The 19,699-nt window shown below is 41.6% G+C and overlaps 1 protein-coding gene across 1 annotated transcript in view; it reads right to left on the bottom strand.

The window, feature by feature from the left end:
* ANKRD52 (ankyrin repeat domain 52) overlaps nucleotides 1-18,089 on the bottom strand; it is an 88,442-nt gene extending 70,353 nt beyond the window's left edge. Inside the window, exons 1-2 of the mRNA XM_083351793.1 lie at nucleotides 16,328-18,089; nucleotides 3,254-3,337 (exon numbers count right to left, since the gene is read on the bottom strand). Coding sequence (XP_083207919.1) covers nucleotides 3,254-3,337; nucleotides 16,328-16,354 — 111 coding nt within the window. The 5' untranslated portion in view covers nucleotides 16,355-18,089. The remainder of the gene's footprint in view (nucleotides 1-3,253; nucleotides 3,338-16,327) is intronic.
* Nucleotides 18,090-19,699: the final 1,610 nt, after the last annotated feature.

Raw genomic sequence — 19,699 nt, 5'->3', positions numbered from 1 at the left:
TCTGCACAATCTAAGGATATTTCTTTATTTATTTACTAAATTCACACCTGTGTGTATAGCCAACTATTCTTGTTTTTCTCCAGTGATGAAAGAAAGTACAAATTAATCCAACTGCCCTCACTATCTAGTCATCATGGCCTCTTCTTTCAACCCACGTGTGAAATTGGTTCTTTTGGGCTGCTTTTGAACCCAGTTATTCACTTTAATTTAGCCAAGCTCAATGGTCTTAATTAGAAGGAAGGTATTTTGTCATGAATATGTAATTTTACCTTTTATTTTGATGTTTTCTTCCTGATTAATTTCAAGGAACAATTAACTACGACAAATTGAGTAAATGTCTCAAGGTGTTTTCAAACTGTTCCTGCAATTTCTAGGGCTTCTTAACAATTACCAATGGCTCATCAGTGAATAAAAACTCAGTAACTGTGAACATGTTTTGTGTGTGTGTGAAAGCCAATTAGTCTAGGGCTACTGACATTTTTACACAATCATAATTTAACATTAATTTTGTGTTTTATTCAAAGAAAATAAGAAGATGTCTAATGAGTGTTCAATCCTTGACATTCGTCAAATGTGTACTTTTAAATCCTTAGCAATACTGTGACATTCTGTCAATGTGCCTGGATTATATATATACATTTCTCAGAAAGCAGAATAGTACACAGTATAAAATATGTATGCAAGTGTACTGGTAGCAAGCTGGTTAATCTCAGTTTGCTCTCTCCTACACCAGACAGAATTGGAAATCCAATTAAATATAAGGCAATCATAGATTGGCACATCCAAAGCATGGCAGTCTTGCCATTAAAATTCCTCAAACATTTGACTGTATCCATTTCTGTAACTTAAGATTTTATCAGAAATATTGCAATAACTTATCATTAGATGCATACAACTTTATGTTACCATCACATATTCCCAACTATTTTTTATCCAGAAATATTTTTGTCTGGGGTACTATATTCATCTCAATATCTACAGTCTGTACAAATTTTGGCACCGCACTATATGATGTAGGAAACAAACCTCACCTATTTTATGAAGTTTGAACATGAATGTTTCAAAAAGCTCTAAAAATTCTGATGTACAGGAAAAAAAATTATTGCAATGTTTGAAAGAACATGGAGCAATAGACAAGAAAACAACAACAGCTCATATAACTCTCAAGGCCTAAATTCACCTGAATTAGAATATTTTCAGTGGGAAAATTTTAACTCTGGAAAACCTTAACACGTGGCTGCTTATTAGCTGTCTGAAGTTGTGACAGACCCTCCAAAGGTAGTCCTTGACTTACAACCATTCACTTAATGACTGTTACAATGGCACTGAAAAAATGACTTACAAGCAGTTCTCACAATTATGACCACCGCAGCATCCCCACAGTCACACAATCAAACTTCAGGTGCTTGGCAAGTGGTGTGTATTCACAATGGCTGCAGTGTCTCAGGTCCTGGGTTGGTTGTCTGCAACCTTCCTAGGGAGCTTCTAACAAGCAAAGTCAACGGGTGTGTGCTTGTGTGTGTGTGTGTGTGTGTGTGTGTTAGGGTTAGGCAGATTTGCCTAACCACTGCATGATTCACTTAATAGCTGTCGTAATTTGCTTAATAACCATGGTAGAAAGAGTAAAATGGGGCACGACTCACTTAACGACTGCCTTGCTAAGCAACAGAAATTTTGGGGTCAATTATGGTTGTAAATAGAGGACTACCTATAATTGGCAGTTACTTTAGTAACTCTAGCTTTCATTACAGGTAATCCTCAATTTGCCACAGGTTATTTAAAGGCCATTCAAAATTACGACAGCTGGCAAGGGTGCTTTACCAACATAAAGCACTTCTGGCCATCTTAAAACATCACTGCATCCCCCCCACAATTACTCCATGACCTCATTACAGATGCCTGGCAACCAGAGTGCCAACCAGAGTGACTGGTTGCCAAGTGCCCCACAACCATTTGCCCTCTGACCACTTGCCATCTGACCATTTGCCATCTTCTCTGCAGGCTTCCCCAGAAAGCCAGTGAGAAAGCAGTCAGGAAAGATTGCAAAGGAAGGGGCTGAAGGAGGGCTGAAGTCCTCCTGCAGGTTGCAGAAACCTCCCCTTCCTTTAGGCCCAGAAAGGATTTCCGCTTTATGCATGGAGGGAAAAGGAAATCTTTTGGCAGGCTGCAAAAACAGAATTGAAATCTTCCCTACAGGCTTTTGAGCCAAAATTCTTTGGGTGGCAGCTCTTTCACTCTGTCCACTTAACCACCCAGGTCCAGGAAATTGCCGGGATTTGTGGTTTTTGAACGAAGCAATCACATGGCATCTTACTTAACTACTGCTTCACTCAGCAACCAATATTCTTTGTTCCAACTGTGGTTATAAGTCAAGGATTACCTGTGCCCCTAGAAGCAAATGCAACCAAGTTTTGAAAAGTCAACACCAATTAAAAGAATAATCTTATTCAAAGTGAATGCAATACAGATGGATTTTGACAATCCAAGTATCACTCCCCACCCCACTCCCTGGTTCTGAGATCAAATCAGCTCATAAGTAGCACAATTTGTGGCAAGATTTATATATTAAATAGGCATGAATTGTATTGTGTGCCTCTGCTAAGTGAGCTAGAATGGAATGAAAAGCCAAATACAGCTTCATGGGATGTACAAGAATAATTTTTTTAAAAAAACATACAACACTAGCTGTTCTCACTTAGAGACCACAAGACTAATCCAGAACACGCTTCACGCCAAGCACAACTGCTAATTCCGGTGCCACCCACTGCTCAGCACAACTAGACCAATACATCTGGTACTATGCAGCCAATTCCCAACAAAGTAGCTATTTACCAGTAATGAACAATCCCTGTGCTATGCACTAATTCTGAATATACAAAGTACTTTGCTATCCTTATCTATTTATAACGACAACAACCTTGGAATCATTTAATCATTATAATCATCTTACAAATCTGGAACCAATGCCAAGATATGAAAAACTGTTTGAAAAGGGCCCACTGAGAACCCAACCAAACCCTGACTCTCTTAAGATGCCGGGATATCACATCTAATGACTGATCCTCATGGCAGAATACAAACATGACTCCACTGATCTACACATTATACATGCGGTGTTCAGGTGACAAAGAGGACACAAAACAGCCAGCTGGAAGGAAAGGCCAATTTTGGGGAAATATATGTGTGCAAAGTCAAGAGGAACAGAATCAAGCAGAGCTGTTTACCAGGAGAAAAGAGTTATTGCAACACTTACCAACACGTTGATATTCTCCTTCTGACTCAGTAATGAGCGTACCTCCTCTATATCACGGTTAAAAATGGCTTGGACCAGAGGAGGCTACAAAAGACGGAAAACACTAAGATTAAGTTAAGAAAAAAAATCAACCGTTAACAGCAGAAACTCACAAATCTGAACAAAGAATTTTACAAAACGCACTGTGTCTTACGTCCTTAGGAAGAAGGGGTGATGTGATTGAATAGTCAGGTTCAAATAGGAAGCACAGTTGGACTTTTAAGATCACATCGTGGCTGCTCACACAAAATAACCGGCATTCTGGATACACTCCTTACAACTGATTGTTTACAGACCATTTGGAGTTAGGATGGCCTCAGAAAGGGTGGTCTAGTCTGCAAAACACTTCCAGCCATCCTAAAATGTCAGACCTCTCCCTCCAGTCACATGGCCACACTTCAGGCACTTGGCCACCAGTTCACATTTATGACTAATTGCAGGATCCTGTGGTTACATTACTGGTTTCAGCAAAAGATACCTATTTGGGACAATGAGTTCGCACTTAATTTGCAACTGCCATAGAGACAATTGTAAAATTGGGCCCAATCACACAAGTGCCTCAACTTATAGCCATCGTGACTTACAACCAAAATTCCACTTCCAAATGCACTTGTAAGTTGAGGATGAACTGCACCTGAAAGCAAATGTGCTAGTTTTTTCTGACCATCTTGGCATGTGCAGTGTGTAATCCTTTAGTCACAAAATAACCTACACCACCATTTGATGAAGAGGGTAGGATAAACGAACTGATCATAGCTACCATATGCGTAAGTTCCTTTAAGGTGATGGTAGAAGAAAACTACTGTAGACCTTCTGTTTTTTTTTTTTTTGCCATTTTTCCACTATACATGCAAGAGTTCACAATTCTGGCAATCCATTATTTCTGGCTACTATGTATTCTGCTCTTTTCTAATATCCTACCTGCGAAGAGTATAGAAGGAATAAATGTGTTGGGAGCGTGCAAAAACAACACAAAACTGACTTCACTGCAATAAAGGGCCTCCGTCCTTTCTTCAAGCCAAAAGATAAAGAGAGAGAGAGAGAGAAAATGGAAGCTGTGTATCTATCTTGCTTATCTTTGAAGCAGGCAGACGTTTCTGCATAGACTTTCCTAAACTCTGTGCAACTTGCCAAGGTCATGGGATATAAGGTAGGATTTACATCTGTTGATCTGCATCATCAAGATCCGTAACGGTATGCCGGAATGAGGCTGGGAAACACGAAGGAGAGCCACAGACTACTAGACAACCACTTGTAAAAACTGTCTCAGCCATAGACGAGGGAATAGCATGAGAAACATTTCAAAAGAAACTCTATTTAGTTTTCCAGAAGGTAAAAGGAAAGGAGAATTACTTTCATCAGTCTTGCAAGATCCTGTTAATGTAACCTTATAATAAAAATAGAATTAGTACTCCTGACAGGTAGTCCTTGACTTATAACCATTCGTTTAGTGACCAATGTTACAGCAGCACTGAAAAAAGTGACTTATGACTTTTTTCCACGCTTACGACCACTGCAGCATCCCCATGGTCACCTAAAAAAAAAATCCAGACACTTGGCAACTGACTCATATTTATGATGGTTGCAGTGTCCCAGGATCACGTGATCACCTTTTGTGACCTACTGAAAAAGCAAAATCAGTGGGGAAGCCAGACTCATACAACAACCATGTTACTAACTTAACAACTGCAGCGATTCACTTAACAATAGCAGCAAAAAAGGTTGTAAAGTTAGGCAAAACTCACTTAACTATCTTGCTTAGCAACATAAATTTTGGGTTCAATTGTGGCTGACAGTCCAGAAATAATTGTATCTCCCTAGGCCAGGGGTAGGCAACCTCGGCTCTTTTATGACTCATGGACTTCAACTCCCAGAATTCCTGAGTCAGCATAGCTGACTCAGGAATTCTGGGAGTTGAAGTCCATGAGTCATAAAAGAGCCGAGGTTGCCTACCCCTGCCCTAGGCTAATAAGAACATTACTTGGCCTCTTATCCTACCAGTTTATAAATCAGAAAGTCAAAAGGATCAGTAAAACTGTCAGTAAAATCTTTTAGTTAACATGGAGAATTTCATTCTTACTTCTTGCTATCCATTCCATGTGGCATGAACCTGCAAATCAGCTGATTTCTTAAGTATACCGTAATTTAAGGTATCGTATTTTTATGGATTGTAACTTTTCATGAAATACTCTGGATAGTGGGCATGTTGTAAGTACAGGTAGCACTCAACGTCCGACCACTGTTGAGCCCAAAAATTCTGTTGCTAAGCAAGACATTTGTTAAGAGAGTTTTGCCCCCACTTTACGACCTTTCTTGCCGCAGTTGTTGCCACCAACCATATTGTGAAGTTCGCAGATGATACAACAGTAGTGGGCCTTATTCATGATGACAATGTGGAAGCTTACCACGAGGAGATTGAGGGGTTGGTGAGCTGGTGTAAGGAAAGCAGCCTAGTTTTAAATACCAGAAAAACCAAAGAGATCATTGTCAATTTCAGAAAAGGCAGGCACAGCCACACTTCTCTGGGCATTAATGATTCGCTTGTGGAGATGGTTACCAGCATCAAATTCCTGGGTGTGCAGCTAACAAGTAGGCTGGCTTGGTCGCTCAACAGAGACACTGGTGAAGCAGGCACAGCAGCGCCTGCACTTTCTGTGTCGCATGAGAAAAGCTCATCTTCCTTCTCCTGTCCTTACCACTTTCTACAGGGGGATGATTGAGAGCATCCTGTCATACAGCATCACAGTCTGGTTTGGAAGCATCACTGCTTCAGACAGGAAGGTGGTGCAGAGAGTGGTGAGGATGGCCGAAAAGATCATTGGCAGTTCCCTCCCTCCCATCCAGGACGTAGCACAGAAGCGTCGTTTGAGTAGGGCCTGTAAGATTATCTGGGACACTACTCATCCTCTTCACGACCTGTTTTCCTTGTTACCTTCTGGCAGGAGGCTTTGTGGTATCTGTAGCAGAAAATCCAGATTCAGCCATAGTTTCATTCCATACAGCATTACCCTTGTGAACTCTCAGGTTTCCTCCTTCCGTTATATACTCAAGATGGACAATATTTAATATTTATTTGTTATGTATGTGTAGGGGTGTGTATTACATAGGTTGTAATAGTATGTTTTTTAGGTGTGTGTCATGTGTTTCACTTTGAGAGTGGGCAACTAAATTTCATTTTTGATGTGTGCTGTTGTACCCACAGTAAAAAAAATGACAATAAAGGTTAACTTATATCTTACATCCATTAAATGAATCACTGTAGCTGTTAAGTTAGTAACGCGGTTAAGTGAATGTGGTTTCCCCATTGATTTCACTTGTCAGAAGTTCAGAAAAAGTGATCACATGACCCCACTGCAACCGTCATAAATATGAACCAGTTGTCAAGCATCCAAATTTTGATCGTGTGTGAAAAACAGTCATAGGTCACTTTTTTCAGTGCCATTGTAACTTTGCACTGTCACTAAACAAACTGTTGTAAATCAAGGATGACTATTTTAAATTATTACACAAAGTTATATCACGATTTCTAAATCACCATAGTGAAGTTTACACAACACGCTAAGTAAAAATGAAACAACTATTATGCGTAACATAATATGCAAACTTTCCCTCAAGCTCTTTTTAATACCGCTGATGCAAAACACAGTGACAACTCATTGGCTTCAACTTCTATCCTCTTGCACCTGCTTACTTCACTGTTACAACCTCCTTCCAGAAATATAAATAATTATGTTGGCTAAGAACACAAGGTCTTCCATCCTATACAACAGCCCACACACAACATCTATGCAGAGTATAGGCTACCTAACTTAGTAGAATAATTAGAGGTTTATGTCCACAACTATATCTTCCATCTGATTGTTGGCTCTCTCCATGATGGAAGGCATAACGCACTATGCAGCAGCCTGATTACAAACTTCATTTTCTTCCTGGGTACAAAACTAACGATGCCCAACGTTTTTTTCCAATAACTGCACTTGGTTATGCAATTGCAAACAAGTGGAAGAGATCTGGATAAACCTCAGTTTAACTTTGTGATGGAAGAAGTATTAAACAAATATAGAATAATAATACATAATTATTAAATCATATGAACTCATTGCATTACAATGTAGTTAACTTGATTATTCTTCATGTATATAATCATTCTTCAGACATTTTAAAAACTAAAATTCAGCAACAAACTTTTATAGGCAGTGAAAGTCTCATCCAAAATTTTGGGGACATCATTCTGAGGCCTCATTCTGCATTACTGATCATGGGGAAATGTTGGACAGACAAAATGAATGGCTACATTCACACATGAAAACTGAACGATCGCATATAATGGTATGCCACAAGGGGTATATCTGCATATCAAAGAAACACATGATTTATAATTGTTATTACATTAACTTAATTTAATTACATTTACTTCCCACCATAAGCTGGCAACTCACAACAGCTAACACTATATATGAAAAACATGAAAACCACCACAGTAAGTTTAAAATAAATATAAGACAAAATACATAACACCAAACCAAATAAAAAACTATGAATGAGAATAAAAATAAAAGGATACACTGACTACAATGCTCTTCAAAACACCCCAGTCTTTAACATCCTCCTGAACAGGAGGCCCAGTCTCTTGGGAGGCTATTCCAAAGCAGCATATCTACCTTCAACCTCCCCTTGCTTCTTAGAAATATGGAACTGTGGCAATTTTCTTCCTAGATGATCTAGCAGGTTGGGACAATTCAAAGTGGAGCAGGCCTATTTAGATGGCAAGCTAGAAGAAGCTTTAAAGGTCAAAAGCAACATGCTCCCTTTGCTTTATGTAAAAAAAACTGTATAATTTGTGACAGCGTAGTCAATTTGCACTGGGAAACAGCAAATATTTTTATCCACCATAACAACTTGAACACTTTCCCACCAAAACTCTTCTGCCTTCACTTATACTTCACTTTTCCTCCAACCAAATGAGGTGCACTATACTATCCAAGTCCAAATAATCCAGGAGTGTGAGAAATATTATCTTAGACCTGTATCCAAGCTTAAACCTTGATTCAAAAGGGTCCAGATAATCCACTTTTTCAAGGATGCTGTATAACTGATCTGGCACCATTATCTCAACTACCTTCCCCCAAAATTGAAGTAAGAGACTGATCAGATCCAGGGGTGACCTGTTTAGAAGGGGGAACACTAGAGCTTCTTTCAAAACCATTAGTAGCTCCCCCCTTATAAAAAGACAATGAGAATCTCCCAGATCCCAATCCCCATTACAGACAGTCCTCGACTTACAACCACAATTGAGCCCAACATTTTAGTTGCTAAAGAAGAGTTATGTTTTGCCCCATTTCACCACCTTTCTTGCCACAGTTAAGTGAATCACTGCAGTTAAGTTAGTAACACAGTTAAGTGACTCTACCTTCCTCACTGCTTGTCAGAAGGTCGCAAAAGGTGACCCCAAGACACTGCATCCGTCTTAAATACATGCCAGTTGCCAAGGATTCAAATTTTCATCATGTAACCATGGGGATGCTGTAGCAGTTGTGTGAAAGATGGTCACAGGTCACTTTTTCCATTGCCACTGTAACTTTGAACAGTCACCTAAATGAATGGTTTTAAGTTGAGGACTACTTGTACTGCAAAAGTCAGGACAGGCAAAGAGTCAAGTTACAAGTTGCAAAGGACAACCTAGACACACCCGACCCACTTCCTCAGGATTCACAGGAGAAGAGCAGTTCCACATAATATGGCAACGTTATCTACAGTAATTACCTAAGTTGAGGACTACTTGTACTGCAAAAGTCAGGACAGGCAAAGAGTCAAGTTACAAGTTGCAAAGGACAACCTAGACACACCCGACCCACTTCCTCAGGATTCACAGGAGAAGAGCAGTTCCACATAATATGGCAACGTTATCTACAGTAATTACCTAATCTAGCTATTCTCAACCTGTGGTCTGCGGACCTGTAAGGGGCCACAATGTTGTCACGGGGGTCCACGAAGGCGTGAAGAAAAATTATGATTTAAATCTTGAGTTAAGTCTTGGTGGTCCGTGGCCGTGGTCACAAAAGGTATTTAAAGGGGGTCCATGATGAAGAGAAGGTTGAGAACCACTTATCTAATCAGCACTCTGTCCATGAGGATTCAACATCCTGGTGAAACTAAATGACTTTATCAGCAAAGTGCTGATCGATTTGGTCACAGCAGCAAGGCAGGAGATTCCAATGCTAACTCTTCTCCATTAGTCACCCTAAGCAAATCTGCTGGATGACAATCAGCCGATGCATGAGAAAGGAGAAGTGAAGATGGCTTGTGGAGGCCTGAATGCATGCACATATCTAGGCTTGATTAGGCTTGCTTTTTATACTTCCCTACCAGTGCTCCAGGTCTCATTTCCAATGTTTCACTTCCAAGAAGGCCTCAATAAAACCAAGCAGCCAAGTATGTTCACAAGAACATCTAGGTTTCAGATACCATAGTTGCTTGAAAATGAAGTGCTTGGGGAATTTTAAAAAATTGACTGTTTGGAACCTCCCCAAAAGTAGCATATCCAAAACATAGCTGCAGCAATTTATGAGGATTTACACACCTCAATTTCTGTATGAAATCCAAATCTATTTGATGCTAATTAGGCTTAAGACAAATGCCCAAGGAAAAAGGCCTCTATAGCCCTCTATTAAAGATTTATCATTTATGCTTTCTCAAAAATAAAGGCAGTAAGCTTTTTTGTTCTATTTATTCTTTCTCAGAACAATGACAATTAAGGTAAGTTATTATGTTCTCTAGTAGAAAACGGCAGAAAGGTAGCTGAATAGTTACATCTTTTTACTCTACAGCAATATAAATTTTGTGGCTGAGATATGACCAACCTATACCTCATGCATTAATTGTGGGGTATTTAAACATCTTAATACCAAGTTGAATTCCATGAATATATAATATCTAAAACATTGGCTCTATTCTAGCTGCTTCTTCTAAATACTCTTGACAACCTTCATATGCCAGTATTTTCAGAAGTGGCCTAAAACTAGCCTAAAAATATCCTTCAATTGTCTTCAAGCATGCTGACCTAAAAATGCAATACCCTGTTTAGCACCTTTTAATACTGTCTGCATCTCAGACAGAATCCTGCACTTTTATATTTCATTAATGACTATTTATGTCTATCCAGCTTAACCTGTTGCAGACAAAATACAAGTGTAACACTGTACATGTCTGGTGATGGTAAATGCCAGATCTGGATATAACAACATGATGCTTATCCAGAATTTGATGGAAGATGAGCAGGTGGATCAGATATACAGTAAAATACTGAGATTTGATAGGGCAAGGATGCTAATGCCACTTCTGTTCTTCTGGCTTTGCAGTCCTTCATCAATCTCGGGAGGTGCTGATCCATAAATATGTTTTACTGATCCGTGGCATTTTGCCAATAGTCACCCAGATTTACCAAACATTTGACTCTGCATGGATAGGGTCTGAAGTAGAAAATAAAGCAACATATGGCTGTGTTAACTGCCACTTCTTTTTACTTGTGGAGTCCAACAAACTAGATAAGATATTCGATCTTATTTATGGGCTAGAGCCATCCCCCTCTTGGTTTATGCAGAAGATAGGAGGGGGCATGATCATATATATCTGGAAGGTAGTGAGCACTAGGGGATACTTGCTACAGCTTTGAAAGAGATGGTGATAGGCCCCCTCCTCAAAAACCTCCCTTAGGCAAAAATTGCCCTGTTTCCAATCTTCTTTTGGGAGAGAAAATTGTTGAGGCTGTGATGGGCATCAACTTCAGAACAACCCACAAGCTGATTATATGGAGTCTTTTCAGAGCTAAGATTTGGACCTGGGCATGGGATGGAAATTGCACTGATTGACTACCTATTCAAGGACCTAGATGCAAGGAATGGATTTCTTCTGGTCCTTTTAGTCTTCTCAGCTGCCCCTTGATATGAGCAGTCACGGTAACCTTGTGGCTCATCTGTGGGATTGGGGGCACCAGTATGACACATTAATACATGCACTGAATGGTTCAAGTCAGCAGTTGTACAGGGAGAGACTCCAAACCAGTGGTTTATCAGAGACAGAAGGCTACAGGGCTTGCTTCTTCCTGCCTGCATTTTAACATCTACATGAAGCCACTGGGAGAATTCATCTGTCATTTCAGAGTGTGGTATCATCAATATGCTCCTAACATTCAACTCTTCAGCATTGTTTCAGTATGCACCAGTGACACCATCAGTATTTTGTACAAAAGCCTGGAGATTATTAGACTCTAGATGGAAAGAAACAGACTGAGGTTGAATCTAAGCAAAATAAGCTATTGTTTATGCAACCATGTTCTTTATCAGCTTGATGTTTTATCACAAAAAAATATGGAAAGAGAGGCAGGAGTACTAACCCAGTGGGCATTCGCGCCTAGCTTTGGTTAATGAACCAACTGTAGCCCTATATGGAATAAGAGGGCCCTATATCAGAGATACATGCTTCCAATTATGATCTGCTTAGACTACTGCAAGATGCTATATTGTATGAAGAGGCCTCTAAAAATCATCCAAAGTGCAGCTGGTACAAAATGGAACAGCCTGTGGGTTAATTAGCACTAGATACCCTGAGTACATTACACCTATGTGACAAACAATACATTGGTTGCCAACAGATTTCTGGGTGCAATTTAAAGAGCTACTTTTAACTTATAAAATCCTGTAGGGTTTGGCACTCAGCTACAATTGCCGTGTGTGTGTGTGTGTGTGTGTGTGTGTGTGTGTGTGTGTGTGTGAGAGAGAGAGAGAGAGAGAGAGAGAGAGAGAGAGATGATTTTTAAATTTTGTAACTGTTATCTTATGGTGCATGTGTATATATGGATTATCTCTATACACTACTAAGAATTGCATTGCTATGGTGGTTTAGAAATCTACAACAAAAAATACTTCATTGTGTACAAGTCCTACACCAAAGAGAAATATAATCAAAGAACACAAACAAGACAACTCCCTTATCTTCCTGGCATCACTCTAAACTGCACAAATCCTCCACAAAGAAGAATATATAATACCCTCCTGGTCCACCTACACACTCAGTACAGTCTAGTACAAGGCAGATCTAATCCCATCTGTCCATCTCATCTTCCAGAGGAAAACCTTCAGCCTCTGTATCTCTTTTCAGAAAAGTCTTTCAATCCAGCTAACCTCAGGTTTACTTTCCTCCAAGTCCTTGGACACAACAGCAAAAAGAGGGAGGATAAAGGGGGAAAGATGAGTCATCCCTATGGAATGCAGTGGATTCAGTATCATTCTTTTTTTTAAAAAAAATCATTATGCCCTATAATCTTGGTCCAGGCAACTCCTGGAGCAACCTGTATGATGTACCGCCCACTGCCCTTAAGGTCACAAAAATCTAAATTAAGTGCATATGTTTTATCAGATATGCTGAACCTGGAAAATTTCACATTAACTCTCCATTTATATAAATCAGGTTAATGGCATAAAATATTTAAAATTCTAGACTAATGTTTTAAATCAGACAGCCAGAAAGGGCATGGGAGTAGGATGGAGAATCCAACAATATTATAATTTAGAAACCTAGGATTTTTCCAGGACTGAGAATTAAAAATTAACTCGCAAAATTGGCATATGGCTAAATTAGAATTATTGTTAACACATTTTCCAATTATACTGTGGAGATTATTAATCAATGTAGTCTGTATTTTAAAAAGCCACTTTCTGACTTCTAGCTCAAAGAAATGTTTAAGGCAATGTTTCTGTTTATGCATACAAGCCCGTTATGAATACTATACTGTATGCAAGTATTCCTCACAACCAGTCATTTAGTGACCAAAGTTACAACAGTACTGGGAAAAGTCACATGATCATTTTTCATATTTACAACTGCTGCAGCAACCCCATGGTCACATGATCAAAATTCCGGGTGCTTGGCAACTGGCATGTATTTATGACAATTGCACTGTCTGGGGAAGGTCACGTGATCACTATTTGTAATCTTCCTAGCCAGTTTCTGACAAGCAAATTTCAACGGAGGAAGCCAAATTCACTTAACTGCATGATTCATTTAACAACTGAAGTGATTTGCTTAACAACTGTGGCAAAAAGATCACAAAATGAGGCACAGCTCACTTAACAACTGCCTTGTTAAAAAGTTGTTAGCAACAAAAATTTGGGTTTCCATTGTGGTTAAGGACAACCTGTAGCTTACTGATGTAAGTGAAATGCCTACTCCCTAAATGTAGGGTAGATAACCTGCTGCCTTTCAGATATTTCAGGGAAGGAAAGGCAGGACATAAAATAATATCAATACTCATACAAGGTAGATCTAAACTGAGACATTGCTTCCATCTGCTGGGGACCATGGGATCCAAGAATTAGAATCAGAAAGATCAAAGGGACCATTTATACCACTGAATCCAACCTCAACAGACCATCATGCAGCCTCTATTTAAACATTCACCAAACAGAGCTCAACATTACCAGAACATTTTTTTACTGCTGTTTCATTATATTCAACTTGAGTCTGTTATAGCTTTATTAATAATTACTTTGTATCCTGTACTTTGGGATGACAACACAGAGCAAGACCCTTTGGTGCAACAATCCAATTCATTTCCTTCAAATTCTCCTTGTCAGAATTTAAGTTTCATGCTTCATTACCATGTTGTTTACTCTTCTCTGATCCTTCTTAGTGCAATTCCCAGAAACACAGCATTGGGTCTGACAAGTGCAGAACGCATTAAATTATTTTCTGTGTTTTGGAAATTATACTTCTACTGATGCAGATGAAAATTTTGTCTATTTGTATCACACTGCTGACTCATATTTGTCATATATTATTATATATTCAACTGCCACTCCAAAACAAGTATCTTCCACTATATTTTTTGAACATCAAACTTCTTTTAGCTAGATGAAGAGGTCTATATATGTCCCTGTTAAAATTCCATTTCAATATTTTCCACTATAATGTAGGAAAACAAGTCAGAGCTGCTTCTGAAGAACCTTATACCCATTGGTTAACCAGGACAAGAAACCCACCCATCACAATCCTAATAAAAACATGGTTATAAGAAGTATATCTTAATACTCAGTACACTGTAATAAAACCACATTGTAGCAAAAATGTCCATCCAAGAAAGAGAAAAAGAAAAAGATCCTGAAACTGGGAGGGCTAGTATTAAAATGTTTATATTATGCTCAAAGTAGCAGAACACTGGAGAAGACGAACATGACTTGTTTAACTACAGCTTAGTGGATAAATGGCTGCCTTCACATAACATGTTAAGCTAAAATCAAATCATATAGTATGATATGTGACTGTGGTTGGTTATGTCTTCTGCATTAAGAAAGAGAAATAGTATTTGATGTGACTATGCAATCATAATACTTGGAAGTTTCATTTAAACCCTGTAAAAGGAGCACTGATCACTGTGCTACACACAATCAAGACTAAAGATAAAAACTAGACAAGTTATAACTTTCAAAGGAACACACACAAAAAAGTCGAGTTCCATCTAGGTACCAGGAAAGGAAATTGTTAACATTCAGGTACTGCCTCAGCCCAAAGTGCTGTAGATATGTGGACATTGCAAAAGAAATAATGTGAATAAACTGCCAGGAAAAATGCAAATGAAAAGAAATGCAGACTATGAGAGAAACAAAATGGCAATAAACTATACCAGAAATGTAGAAGTAAATCACAAACATGGCAGCGGCCTAATGAGAAAAAAAGAGGTAAGTTTTTATCTTCCAAAGTGTTGAAAAACAGAAAGGGCCGCCAAAACATACTTCTCTAACCGGTTGAATGTATCATAATACAGCTTCACCAAAAGTATGACTAAATACTTACACAGAAACAAATTAATTTGACCTCATCCACTGATTTAAAAAATGTATTTCGACAAGTAAAAAGCTTGAATCTCGTACTGGTATCTTGCCTGATGTGAACAAAGTACTAAGAGTACCAAAAAAAAAAAGAAAGAAATGTAGCAGTCTAAGGAAGAAGCAGAAAGGGATGCAGTGATGGAGAATAAGGATAAGAAGCAAATTCGTTGGATATGCCAGATATACGCACATACATGCACGCGTGCCTGCACAAACACACAGAGAGGGTTATTGCTGTGGGGAAAAACCCGGAGGAGCTAGTCCTCTATATGCCACCTCGAGCTCCCGAAGGAAAGGCAGGATAAAAAAAAAAGAATGATCTGAGAAGGATTCTGCATCTTTAAGAACTCGTGCAGAACACTTTAAGCTCCACTAGGCCCAAATCCTCTTTTTTCCCCTACAGCGTGATGCTGGGAGAAATTACAGGGCTAGCAAAAAAATCTCCCTTTTGGGGGCCGCCGTAAGACGAGGACCTGCCTAGGTTGGGAAGAAGTACTTGCACTCCAGAAACAGGAGAGAGTGGACGGAGCCAGGAGGCAAACGGGGACAGAGAGGAGTTCGCAGGCAGAAATGAGGGCCCAAAACAGAGGCAGGCGGTGGGAAAGGGCTGCCTAGGGCAGGGGTCTTCAAACTTGGCCCTTTTATGACTTGTGGACTTCAACTCCCAGAATTCCTCAGCCAGCAAAGCTGGCTGAGGAATTCTGGGAGTTGAAGTCCACAAGTCATAAAAGGGCCAAGTTTGAAGACCCCTGGCCTAGGGGAACGGGAAAGCAGGCGCAGCCGAGGCGCGCCGGCGAAAGGGCGGCAAGAAGTCTTTTCTTCTTAGGCGGGAAAAAGCAGGGCTCAACCCGGGCACCACCGCCGGCCTTCTTCGCACGTTCGTAGCATCTAGCCGGGACCAGGCCAGCCCGCCGCCTCTCGCTTGCCCAGCGCCGGCTCCATCCCGAGGCCACCGCTGCGCGCCGCAGGGAGAAGCCAGGCTGCTCCGGCTGAAACCAAGCGGGCGGCTCTGCAACTAGGCCGTGCGTCCCCCGGCTGGCGTAGCGGGCGCGGCGGGCCAGCGAGCCAGGCAGAAAGGAGGGAGGGACGAGGCCAGAGCTAGGCGCGGGGGAAAAGGGTCAGACGGAGGCGCCTTCTCCTCCGCCCGCCATACCTGGTCCGTGATGCTGAGAATCCCCATCTCCGGGCGGGGCCGCCCCCCCTCTCAGCAGCGCCGCCGCCTTCTCCTCCGCGCTCCCGGCATCGATCGCGCTTCGGCTGCCGCGGCGCCCTCCGGCTGCTGTGGGGCGGCGGGCGGGGAGGAACTCAGCCCGCCCACCGGAGGGAGGAAAGCAGGCCGGCCGTGCCGACGTAGCGACCCCTGCCGGGGAAGCCCGCCCAGCCGCTCCTCCCAACCTCCGGGGACCAGGCCCGGGGAGCCCCCGAAGCCGGCTCTCCCTTGCAGCTGCGGTGCTATCTCGACCCGCTGCCCGGTCACTTTTTCGCCCGCCGGGCCTTGCGTGGTTAGCCGGCGGCACCTGGGGCGCGAACCCCAAGAGACCGAGTTGAGCCAACCCTGGTTCCTTTGAGCCTGGCCGCGCACGTGTGTTGTGCGAACATCTGCGGGTTTGTACCCAGGGCAAATAAGGAACGCCGCGTCGGAGACTGGCGCTGCACCAGCTAACATTGGGTTGATCTTGGCCTCAAAAAGTTAAGCGGGCGTTGGATGTGGATAGTACTTGGATGGGAGACCAGGGTAGAGGGGAAAGTTTAAAAGTTTTAAAAACAATCCGAAGCAAAGCCTGTAGCAGAACTCCCCATACCAGAATATTGCCAGACAACTACAACCTGTCTATGAAGTTCCTGGACTTTACCTTGTGAGAAGTTTGACATCTAAATATATTTTATTCTTTTTTTACTGTTTCCATCTTCCCTTAAAACATTAACCGAATCCACAGTGGTCTGAGAATCAGCCTCTGCACTAGGTAAATTGTCAGTCAGCTGAAACTAAATTAACCAAAAGATAGCAATCCTTTACCCAAACTTCCTCAAACTCCCAAATAAGTTACTCAGACTTAAGCCACACATCTCAAAGGATAAGGCCTGCAACACAAATAGTTAATTAAATTAGGTCGCCCAGTGGAACTGCACTTCACAAGAATATGCATACACATACACCCCTCAAGTTTCACCCTAGAATCAGGACATAGACACTTCCACACGCAGGACAAGCTCCCCTATTTAAGTCTTGCTTTACCCCATTTCTCTCTCAATTTAACAGTTCCTCTTCAAGCATAGTGTACAAACACAAATTTGTAGTCATGAGTTGTACAAATATGAATCACTAGTTAAAGTGGTTTTAGTTTCCAATGAGAAAAATGAGAATGAGGTATCTCCATACACTATTGATTTAGGCTAAAGTGGAGTGTGGATGGATGGATGAGTGTTTAAAATATTAGCTCCAAATTTTAACATTTACGGGATTCACTTCATCTGAGGCTTACTCTCTTTAGAGTGCTTGAGGTTATTTATAAAATGCATTTGAGTGAAAAAAAAAATATATTTTCCATGTATCATTTAAGCAAGCAATTTCATTGCTTATCCCTGTCCACAATATTGACTCCTTCATAAAATGGTGTTGTGTGCGCTGCTTTTTTAGATCACTACTAGATATTTTAGGATATTTGTAGCTCACTTTTCTCTGAACTGGAGAATGGCTTTTAAAATCATCTGTGTTCTGGCAAGATTGCTACCTAGTCTGTGAGAAACTACCCTCTTTACATTAAAACACAAAACTCATTAGATGTGTTCCTAAGAAGCTATACAAAATTATCTTTAATCTGTTGTGTAGTTGGACACATTAGGATTTGGAAACTGTAGAAAGGACAATTTATGTTAAAGAGTATACTTTTCCTCTAGTCCCTGTCCATTCATCTGCCTGGAATGTGTTGCACAAATGAAAATTTGAAAATGCCAGTTGTATATTAATCCTTTGCATTTTACTGGAATTGTGTTCATTAGGGCCTACATTCAAGTGAAAAGTTTTACTGAATATCTTCTGTGTTTCCATATAGGATTTTGTAGTTAATTGAACATGATACAGATGGAAGGTCTCTACTGACTCAAATGCTACCCATAAAAACAGCTTCATAATTATTCAAGAAATTAAGAACTTTCCTTTGTAATTTCTGTTTAACTCTGTATAAGCATATAATTATAAGCAAGTCAGCCAATGGGAAACAAATGTTTATGACTGTTGCCCAAATATAAAATTATAGACTTCCCTTGTGTTTCTCAAGGATAGACCTCTGCTTACCATGTTTTAAGAGTCTTTGATCTTCTATCCATTTATCACTGTATTCCATACTTGCTGAGATTCAAGTTAAAAAGTACTGAGTTTTGGATCGAATCTTTATTAATCTTTAATAAGATTAGAATTGTTTCATATTATAAAATTAAAATCAATACAGAATGATCATGTTTCATTTTATTTTGATTTATTTAAATTTTGGAGAAAAATTGGTGTGCCTTTCAATACCGTCCAAATCGCTTGCCATCCAAATTGCTTATCGTCCAAATCGCTCTACAGAGGATGCTATTTCTTCTGTTCTCCATTTGAGCTTGGTGCATTTAGAGGAAAGAAATACTCGTGCAAATGCTGTTTGTCAACTTCAGTTCAGCATTTAATAAATCTGTCAAACCTCGTCCTGCAGCGAACAGGGCAGGGTGCCGAACACAGGAACGAGAGACTTCCGCTGCGGTCTAGAAGCACTTTATTCGTCAGGGCAACAGCCGCAACAAGAAACAAAGCCAGCATTGGCCGCTACCTGCAGCCAACGCTACTATATACACACCCAAAAACCCCACCCATACTCCACCCAAACACGCCCACGCCCTCCCATTCCCTATAACTTCCCCACCCCTCCCCTACAAGGCCCTTCGCCCGACGCCCGGTCAGGTAAGCCCCCGCCCGTGTGTTGCCGCCACCGTGCTCCTCCCCCTCACCCACTCCCTGCCGCGCCCAACTCCGAACCCCCCTGCCGTCGTCCACGCTCGAGGCCCCCAGCCACCCGGTCACCGCGGCGGGGAGGGACCCGTCCCCTAACGGCTTCGCCAGCTCCCGAATCATACAGTCCTGCGCAGGCATGGCGTCGGCCAGAGGAGACAGCCGCAACGGCGGAGTCTCCGAAGCAGTCTGCTGCGAGGCCGAGGCTCTCAAAGCCTCCCAGGCCGCTGAGACGCTGAGTCGATCCGGGCCTCTACCGGGCATGCCGCAGGCCGGGGAACCGTGCGCAGACGCGCCACTGGGCGGGGACGGCAGCCGCGGCGCGTCTGGAGGCGGCTGAAACGGCGACACGGGCCTCGGAGCCTTTCGAGCCGTGGAGCCGTGTGCAGACGCGCCGCCGGGCGAGGACAGCAGCCGCGGCGCGTCTGGAGGCGGCAGAAGCGGCGGCGCGGCCCCCGGAGTTTTTCAGGCCGCCATGGAGCCTGGTGAGTTCGGCGGCAGGAAGGCAGGGGGTGCGGGGAGGGTGGAGAGGCCCCCCCT

Source organism: Vipera ursinii (assembly GCF_947247035.1).
Source record: "Vipera ursinii genome assembly, chromosome: 2".
Lineage (NCBI taxonomy): Eukaryota > Metazoa > Chordata > Lepidosauria > Squamata > Viperidae > Vipera > Vipera ursinii.
Note: the sequence above shows the minus strand (reverse complement) of the source record. Positions and strands in the feature narration are given on the sequence as shown.